This window comes from Lucilia cuprina, chromosome 3, assembly GCF_022045245.1.
Source record: "Lucilia cuprina isolate Lc7/37 chromosome 3, ASM2204524v1, whole genome shotgun sequence".
Lineage (NCBI taxonomy): Eukaryota > Metazoa > Arthropoda > Insecta > Diptera > Calliphoridae > Lucilia > Lucilia cuprina.
The window spans coordinates 42,303,919-42,313,916 of NC_060951.1; the positions used below are offsets into that span (position 1 = coordinate 42,303,919).

At 25.9% G+C, this 9,998-nt stretch overlaps 1 protein-coding gene across 1 annotated transcript; it reads right to left on the minus strand.

The window, feature by feature from the left end:
* Positions 1-6,948: 6,948 nt before the first annotated feature.
* Positions 6,949-9,295, minus strand: LOC111686562. Its single transcript, XM_046946425.1, has 4 exons — positions 7,999-9,295; positions 7,837-7,941; positions 7,677-7,773; positions 6,949-7,620 (listed from the first exon to the last, which is right to left on the minus strand). The coding sequence occupies exons 1-4, from the start codon at positions 9,160-9,162 to the stop codon at positions 7,229-7,231; spliced, it is 1,758 nt and encodes a 585-aa protein (XP_046802381.1). The 5' UTR covers positions 9,163-9,295; the 3' UTR covers positions 6,949-7,228.
* Positions 9,296-9,998: the final 703 nt, after the last annotated feature.

Here is a 9,998-nt window from a genome sequence, read left to right on the forward strand (position 1 = left end):
TCGTCTTGAAAGTAAAAATAATAAAACATGATTAAAGTATAATTAGCATAAAATTTTATTGTTCATATATATTGGACACATCCAATGACAATTAATCGTAATTATTACAACTCTTCAAATGATGACGTCCATAAACATAAGAAAAAGTAACAAAGTTACTTTTTATATCAAATATAACAACGTGATATTGGTTAAAATTATATTAGCTAAAATAAAAGGTAGGAAATTAAGGGACAGGCCTAATCGACTATAGGTAACCCTAAGACTCAATTGAGTTATAAACGTATAAAATCAATAGGTTTTAAGTTTACTTTTTAAAAGTAAAACTGTGAAATCGGTTTCCATTATCGAAAGTAAATGTTTGTGGTACTAGATACGAAGACACGACGCCCGTTTTTACTCCCATTTGAAATAATATTAAATAAAATAATCGATAATAAAGAGAGAATTTTAAAATTTCTATATGAAACTGAATTCTTTGAATATTTTTTATAAGAAAGAGGAAATATAGAAGATTTTCTACAAAAAGTAAACAATTTGAAAGATTTTCTAGAAGAAAGAGAAAAATTTGAAAGTTTTCTATGAGGAAAAGAAAACTCTGATAATTTTCTACCATTATATTAATAATTTTTTATTAGAAATTTAAAATTTTCTTTCAGAAAATTCGAGAAAAGTTCAAAAATGTTCCACAGAAAAGAAGACATTTCCAAAATGTGAAAAAAGTGAAAATTTCAAAAATGTTCTGTAGAAATGTGAAAATTTTAAAAATGTTGTATAGTAAAGGGAAACATTTCAAAAACTTTCAATGGGAAGGGAAAAATTTCGATAATTTTCTATAGAAAAGGTAAAATTTTAAAAGTTTTCTATAGAAAAGAGGCAATTTCGGAAATGTTTTATGAAAAAAATTTTGAAAACTTTTAATGGAAAAGGGAAAAATTTGGAAATTTTCTATAAAAAAATTAAGATTTTGAAAATTTTCTATTTAAAATGTTCTATAGAAAAGGAAAAATTGCCCAAAAAAAGGGTATAGTTTTGAAAAATTTTTTCAGAAAAAAGTAAAATTCCGAAAATGTTCTATTGAAAAGGGAAAATTTTCTCAGAAAATTTTTGAGAATTACTATAGAAAATTTATTTTTTTTTAAATGGTAAAAGTTTTGAAAAATTTTTACAGAAAAAAGTAAAATTTGGAAAATGTTCTATTGAAAAGGAAAAAAATTTTAAAATTTTCTCAGAAAACGGAAAAATTTTGAGAATTTCTATAAAAAATTTAATTTTTTTTAAAAAAGATAAAATTTCATTAGAAAAGGGTAATATTTTCGTAGAAAAGGGAAATAGTTTTTATAGAAAGAAAAACATTTCGAATTTTTTTTATTTAAAAGTAAAAATTTTTGAAAATTTTCTATAGAAAAGGGAAATTTTTAATATTTGTAAGTTTGGACAATTTTCTATAATAAAGAGAAAAACAAATCTCTAAAGAAGAGAACATTTTCTATTTTTTTATTAAATAGAGATATTTTAAAAATTTTCTCTCAAAAGGAAAATAACCAAAATTTGTTTCCATTCTTGTGACTAACTCATATAGAACTCTCTATTGTAGGGTACATGAAAATCAAACAACCATTAAGACTAATAATGTTCGAATATTCTTGAACATATTTAACATGTGTGTGTTTTTTTCTTCTCCAACATTAAACATTAAGAAAAACATGTAAAGTTTTTTGTCGTAACAAATGCTATGACTTGTAAATGAAATTATCTTAATTAGAATAAATGAAGCAATAAAAAGGATTTTTATTACCCAACACATATATACATATAAATACGTATACAAGCAGAATACACCTATGTATGTACATTTATTGTCTTTGTATGGTTAAGGTGTATGAAGAACTTTGACTTCTTGAGACAATCAGTTGAAGAAGAAAACCAAAGAAAAAAAAATTTTTTAACTTAAAATGTTTGTTCTATGGTGACCCATAATAATGAGAGCACGTGTCTGTAGTAGACTTTGCCATCAACTACCCCCTACCAGTGAAATAGTTTATTTAAGTTTCTTAGCACTATATGATGTCCATCATCAATTTTCAAGTTTTATCCTCCCATTCTAAATGACATTATTAAAGTAAATGTTCTTTTTGGTGTTCGTGTATGTAAGGGGGAAGAAAATTTGTTATATGGTGTCTTGTTTTAAAAAAAAAGTGGTTAAAATAGCTTGGAGTATTGTTTTGTATTAACTAAAACTGTTTTTCTTTATTTCCGTTTGTTTGTTTCCTATTTTTATTTTATTATTATTTGAATGTAGTTTTGTTAACTTCCTTTATTAAGTACCACCTGTAGTGTTGGATATCTCTATAAATGTTTGCTTATATGTATTAGAAATGTGTTTGTAATGGTCAGCATGTTTGTAGGATTGAAATAAAAAAAAAACTTAACATAGATTTATTATTGTTTTTCTTATGGAGTTGTATGTTATTTTAATTGTCAAATAAAGAGAATAATAGTATTATTGTGGAAATACTTAATTCTTGAAAGAAGGAGAAACTCTTAGAGTAAATAAATTTGTTTATTTTTTTTTGCAAACTGAAGCTGTTTAGAATATGTAATTATAAAAAGGTAAAAAGATTAAAGGGTTTTCAAGAACACTACATATTAAACTTTAAATGTTTTATTTCAATTCAATTTCATTCTTTTATTTATTTCTTTCAATGTCCAAAAAAAACATTTATCTCTTAAAGCTTTCTTTTAAGTTTCTTGCTTTATTTTAGAAAACATAGTTTAAGTGCAGTATGCCATTGTTAATAACATCCGTCAATAAAACTACAATATCCGGTAAAAAGGTGATTGTCATTGTCATGGTAAAAGTCTTTAGATGCACTCTATTCTTTTTTTTTTTGTAGACACATTTTTAAAGCAATAATACTTTTTGTAAACTATTAGTTTAGATGTAAGTAAACCGAAAAGAAAAATGTTACAGAAGAGATAAAATTAAGAGCAAGAGTGAATTTCGAATAAATTTTCTATAAAAAGAGGAGAACTTGAAAAATGTTCGAAAATAAATGAGAATTTTTTTTTCAATAGAAAAAATCTAAAATTTTCTAAAAAAAGTAACGTTTTTAGAAAATGAGAAAATTTTCAAAAATTTGCTATAAAAAGTGAAAACGTACGAAAATTTTTTTATAAAAAGACAAATTTTTTGGACATTTTTCTATTAAAAAAAATTTTCAAATATTTTGGTAAGAAAAGTAAATTTTGAAGAGAAAAAAAAAAGAAATTTTATAATTTTTTAATAAAAAGGGAAAACTTTCTAAAATTTTTTTATAAAAAGTGAAAACATATGAAAATTTTGTATAACAAGAGAAATTGTTTGAAAATTGTTTAAAGAAAGCTGTTAAAAATTGATTATCAATAGAAACGACTTACGAAAGTTTTCAAAAAAAAGAGAACCTTCCAAAATTTTCTATAAAAAGATAAACTGATCTATTTTTTTTTAAGAGATGACTTTCGAAAACTTTCTATAAAAATAAAAAACTTTCTATAAAAAAAACATTTGAAAATTTAAAAAATTTTAAAATTTCTATATAAATAAGAATCTTTTAGAAAAGGTTTTAAAAGAGAGAAATTTCTCGAAAATTTTCTATAAAAAGAGAGAACTTCGAAAATTTTCGAAAACTTTCTATAAAAATAAAAAACTTTCTATAAAAAAAACATTTGAAAATTTAAAAAATTTTAAAATTTCTATATAAATAACAATCTTTTAGAAAAGGCTTTAAAAGAGAGAAATCTCTTGAAAATTTTCTATAAAAAGAGAGAACTTCGAAAATTTTTCATAAATAGAGAAAATTTGAAAAATGTTCTGCAAAGAGAGAAAATTTGAAAACAATTATAATAAAGGAAAACTTAAAAAATTTTAAAATAAATTATAAAAAAGGAGATAATTTCAAAAACTTTCTAAAAATAGAGAAAATTTCAAAATTTGTCTACAAAAAGATAGATTTCCAAAAGTTTCTAAAAATAAAGAATATTTCAAAATTTATTTACAAAAAGATAGATTTCGAAAAATTTCTAAAAATGGAGAAAATTTCAAAATTTTTTTTTACAAAAACAAAGATTTGAAAAAAAAAAATTTGAAAAATTTTGAATAAAAAGGAAGAATTGAAAAATTCTCTTTATAAAAGAGAAAAAATTTAAACGTTTTTAAAAAAATATTCGTTCGTATTTTTTATAAGATAACATATTTTAGATAATTTCTATAAAATAGTGAAAATTTTAATATTTCCAATTTTTATTTAATTTTTCCAAAATAAAGAGAAAAAATTATTCGTAAAAATTTCCTACAAAATGTGGTGAATTTGATGTTTTTAAAATATTTTATAATAAAATAATAATTTTATTTAAAAAAAAAAACAAGACTGCTAATTTTTTACCCCCATTTGCGGCAGTATTCTTAAATTAACTAAAAGCATTTTAAGTAAAAACTTGTCACAATTTCGATAGCAAATACTTGTACTTCCACTTGAACCAATACAATAACCTATGTAGTTCTAAAGACAATATAAAAAGATGTAACGTGTTCTTCTATTATTTCTTCATAGTTCATTCTAGTTCCATTACGTTTAGAATTATTTCCGTTTAAATACTAAAAAAACATCGAAGCTTCACACACAGAATCTGTTAAAACCATAGAAATGTATGATACTGTGTAACCATTATGAGTATAGAAAATGTAGCAATATTTTTTTGTTATTTGCTTTTCAGTTTTTTGTTGTTGTTGTATTACTGCTAAATAATTACATTAAATCCCTTTTCCATTAGTGTGTTGAGTTCAATTAACACTCGGGTATAAAACGAACAACGAAATTTTATTAAAAACTCAAAAAAAAAAAGAACTGGATTCCATATACTTTGCATTCTATAGCAGTTTAGTAAAGAAGGACAGTAGTAGCAAAAAAAAAAATCCTGTTAAACGTACTATAGTTGTAATATGTATTCATACAGTACGTATGAGCAATATATTTTACTATGAATCTTCTACATGTTTTCTTTACCATCATCATGTTATCTCTGTATTGTTGCTACTTTTTTACACATTATATTGGTTGGTGTTTTTGTTATTATTATTACTACTTTTTTTCATATGATTATTTTTGTTAAAATGTCCAATAGAATACCATACGAATACCGATTTACAGTGGGATATTTTTGTAAAAATTATTTTATAGTAACTTAATGGTTAAATTAAAATTAATCCTCTCAATCAGCTTATTTTGTTTGCTAGTTTAAGTGCCTAATGGAGATGGTTTAAACTTGAGCAAGAAATATGAAAATGTTAACAGCTTATGACAATAAAAATACAATTTTTATTAAAATAAATATTAAAATATATGATTTTTCGATTAGTATAAATTATGGGGACTTCACAATATATTTTTTGTTTTAAATTTGAGTTTTCATTAATTTTCTTATTACATTTACAATTATCTGCTTCTTTTTTATAAAGACTTGGTTCACACTGAAAAACTTTTGTTGAGAAACTTTTTATTTTGTGTGTAAGAGAAAGAGACGGTTGATATTTCTTCCCATTTCTCTAACACACAAAAATCAAAAGTTTCCCGAAAAAAGTTTCCCAGTGTGAACCAGGTCAAACATGCATTGTTTTGATAACAAACAGTGACGTTTTCTGTTGTTTTGTATGGCAACACTGCGATGTTTAATCTTGTACTCAAAAACATCAAGGGGATTAATATCAGAAACAATTTATTTTTATATTAACTAATCTGATTATTAATTGGCATTTGATTGCCAACTCAAATTAACTTCTTTTAAAAGAGAAAACTCACTGGTAAGAGCTAATCCTATTTTTAAATTCTAGAATTTTTTATACACTTCGTTGGAAGGGTATATATAATATACCCTATATTCTAGATCCTTCTAGATAATGAAGTCGATTGAGCTTTATCCGTGCGTCTGTCTGTTTAAATCGATTTTCTAAAAACTCCAGATATATTCGAGATTTAAATCTTCAAGAATTCTGTATTATTTAAAACCAGCAAAATTCCGTCCATTTAACAAAGATATAAACAAAAATCCTTGACAATCTCTAAAAATTTCATCGAAATAGAGAATGTTTGTGTGTGCACAACCAGCAACAACTGCGCTCATTGAAAAAGCGTTCGCATGTGTGGTTGTATAGTTGTTGTTCATAAAATATTTTCAAAAATCTCTCTCCGAATTTAAACAGAAATTTTAATAAAATTTTGTGTTAAAAATTTCCTAAAATTATTATGACAGACATTCGGATCACGATGCACTTAATACAACATGATTCGAAACTTTCTCTTGTTTTCATGGAAATTTTCGAAAAAAAAAATATTTTTATAAAATTGTTTCGTATTTTATGGAATGTTTTCGAATATTTCTAATAAAAAATGTATATTTAAAACTAGTTAGTTAATATGGTATTTAGGTTAGTTAGTTTGTTAGTTAGTTAGTTAGTTAGTTAGTTAGTTAGTTAGTTAGTTAGTTAGTTTTTCTTTCGACATTTTTCCATTTTTTTCCCATTGTTGCATGCCAGAGCATGAATGAGTTTTAAACAAAAATAGAATTACACTCTCTATTAATTCAATTTCCTTTATTTTAAATATAAAACTATATCCTTTCATGCAAATATTAGATTGTGTGGAACTGTTTTCACTACATGCATACATGCATGGATATCCTTTTCCATATATAGTTAAGTGTGCTTTAAAATGTAGATGAGATGGTTTCTATTTAGTTGTCATTTCGTTATATTCATTATCTGTTAAAAATTTAATTTAACTTATTAACATTGACACGTATTGTAATTATAATGTTGGCTTTATAACAAGTTTTTTTTTTCTTTTCTTTTACCTTCAATATAATTTCTATACAATAATGTTTAGATAACTTCAAAATGTTGTAATGGTTAAAGCTAATTAAGTTTATTGGATATTTTATAGATTTTTTATAAAGAAGTATTTGAAATTCTTAGGCTGATTGTTTTCGTTAATATTTAATTAGAAATGTACACAATAGTACAAACATATATATTAAACCTAAAAATCGATTTACAATTTAATCATCCCTAACACTTCCTCTTGCAGATGACAAAAATTTTACAATATTTTATTTTTATTAAAATATCTATTTTATTTGATAAATTATTTTTCACCTCAAGCTCCTCAAATCCAGCTTGTAAATAAAATTTTATTCAATTGGATAGTATATCGTGTGAACAATGTTTAACTATCTCATCGATTTTTCTCTGAATCAAATGCATAGTCTGTCTTAAACGATTAACAATTTCCCTTTGTTCCCGGCAACGATCCACCGTATGATCGTAATCAAACATCAAAGCCGGTTTATCTAAAAGGCCACCTTGTGAACTTAGTTTTTTTATTTGGCTACTTATACGATTGCGTTGCAATTTCAAAGCATATAAATGCTCTCTTAGCATATGTTTGTTCTCCAAGAGAGCATCTAAAACCGACGTTTGTATAGTTATGTTGGTGCAAAGCATTTGTTGTTTTTCCTTATAGTGGGCCAAGGTATGTAGATCTTTGTGGCAACGTAGATGGAGTTTGTTTAGTTCAGCATTGCGTTCTAAGAGAGTAATCTTAATATGATACAGATCGGAAAATAATTTTTGCAAAATCTACCTTCAATTTTCTTATCTAAAGCCTGATTTTCGGCTTGTAAATGGCTAAAATCCCTCATGTTTAGACCATTTCCCAAGTCTTCTAATTTTGTTAATAACTAAAATAATTTTTAAAGTATTAGTTAAATAATTTGTATAATCTTTCAAAACAAAAAACTTACTTGTGTTAGACGAGCTTGAGTGTGTTGCTTCAGAAACAATGTAAATCTAACTTCACTGACTTCTTTACGATATTTTCCCATTTTTAGCAATAATTGTTCAATAATCTGTTAATATTATAATTTAGAGAAATATTTAAATTTATAAATTAAAATCATAATTACTCCATTTAGTTTAGGCCAAGATTCGCGTATTAAATATTTCCTAACTTTACCCTCGAATATTTGAATCTGTTCCTCAAGCTCCTTTTTCAATGTATCATATTGTTCACGTAATTCAGTCTGGACATTTGTCGAAGAACTTAATAATTTCACCTCTCTAGCCAATATTTCGTCCAAACGTTTTTTAGCAAAATATAATTTTTGTTTATCCTGTTGCAGGGTTTTTTGATTGTCTTCCGTGATGGGACGAAATGTTTTTTTGCGTCTAAAATGTTGCACTATCTGACGATTCAGAAATTCACAGCAAGATTTTTCTGTTAGGTAATTAGAATATCTGGCAGCCAACTCCATAAGTAATTTACGTTTATCAAGATTTTGCTTTAGAATCCTTTCAGGACTAACATATTCTGCCATTTCGACAGCTTTATTAATTAGTTCATTTAAAAAGTTTTGGGTATTTTGTTGTATACGCAGTGTTTCTTCTTCTCGAGCTAAAGCTTCCCAATCGTTTTCTTCTGCCTGTACTACCTCCGTTTCTATTTCAAGTTCTAAAAATGTTTCTAAAGTATCTTCTATCGCTGCAGGTTTTTTAACATCTTCTTCAAGATCCAGCATATCTTTAGGTAATAAGATTTCACTTTCTTGCGACAAATCTTTAACAGAACCCTCATCGTCCTCATAGATTTCATCATCTTCTTTCTGTTCTTCACTTGAGGAGGAGGGCGAACTTGCACTGCCTCTCATTTCCAGCCCAGTCAAAGGATTTACAAATTTCCCCATGTCCTTGGAGGCATCCATTTCGTGCACAGTTTTCTCTATGACAACTGAAGCCACTGATATATCCTCTGAAATAGCTTCAACATTGGGTATTTCCCTGAAACCCTCAAAAAAGTCACCATCTTCTGCTTTTGCTACAGTTCCAACATCTACATGCTCCTCTTCTCCTAGTGATTCGGTATCAGTATCATATAAGGTTTCTAATATATTTTTAGGCTCTTCTTCCGGTGTCACTTCTTCAAGCGATGTAAATGATTCGGTAGATTCTGTTTCGCTGCTTGATGAGCTGCTACTTTCTAATAGTTTTAATCTCTGCTCCAGTTCTTTTTGTCGCTCTAGTTCTTTTTGTTGCGCTACTGCGGCAGCGGCTGCTTTTTTTCCTTTAACCATTTTAATTGGAGTTTATTTAAATGTTTTTAATTTACACTAAATATTTCGCGTTTGAGTACTTGCTAACGTTGAAAAGTTAAAAATCTGTCCCTAGGTTCCTATCGCAAAATAAATATTGTTTTTATAAAATAGTTTTGAAAGCTAAACATCAAATATTTTATGAAATAGGTATGTTCATTCTAAGATATGCAGTTCGATATGAAATATTTTCTAAAAAATATGCATTCTATTATATATAAGAATTATACAGATAAAAAATAAGCACTTACTAACTAACAAAACCAGCGTATACACGGCCATATCTTACAACGTTGGCAGATCTGGCAATGTAATGACTTTGAAAATGTGATCAGGCAGCTTGTCAGTGTAAACGATTGTAAGAAATCCTCACAGTTTTATTGCCAGACAGTACGAAATACACCGCTGTCAGATAGTTATATGCCAAATACACGGGTAGAGGGGGATATTTAATAATTTTATGTTAAAGGAAATATTTTGACCAATTTTTTATTTACCTGTTTATTCAGTTCTCTACCTTAAACAGTTTTTTTTACTAATTTTGTATTTAAAGATCACATTAAATTCAAATTCCTTAAAAAAAAGAAATAGCATTTCAATTTAAAGAAATTTTGCGATTATTTTTTCATTCAAAGAACTTCTTGTCTATAGAAATTTTTTGCTTTTAAAGAAATATGTGGGTCAATTTTTATTAATTGGAAAGTTTGAATAAAATTTGCGATCATTTAATTTAATATTCACAAAAATTTTTTTTATCAATTGGCAGATGACTTTGTAATGACTTTGAAAATTTGATCAGGTAGCTTGTCAGTGTAAAC

Excerpts from the sequence above, each read along its gene's own strand:
- LOC111686562 (XM_046946425.1), bottom strand. The coding sequence starts at position 9,162 with ATGGTTAAAGGAAAAAAAGCAGCCGCTGCCGCAGTAGCGCAACAAAAA. Across the intron at positions 7,942-7,998 it reads CTTGGCCTAAACTAAATGGA|ATTATTGAACAATTATTGCT; the intron begins GTAATTATGATT and ends TAATATTAACAG. Across the intron at positions 7,621-7,676 it reads TTTAGATAAGAAAATTGAAG|AACGCAATGCTGAACTAAAC; the intron begins GTAGATTTTGCA and ends TTACTCTCTTAG.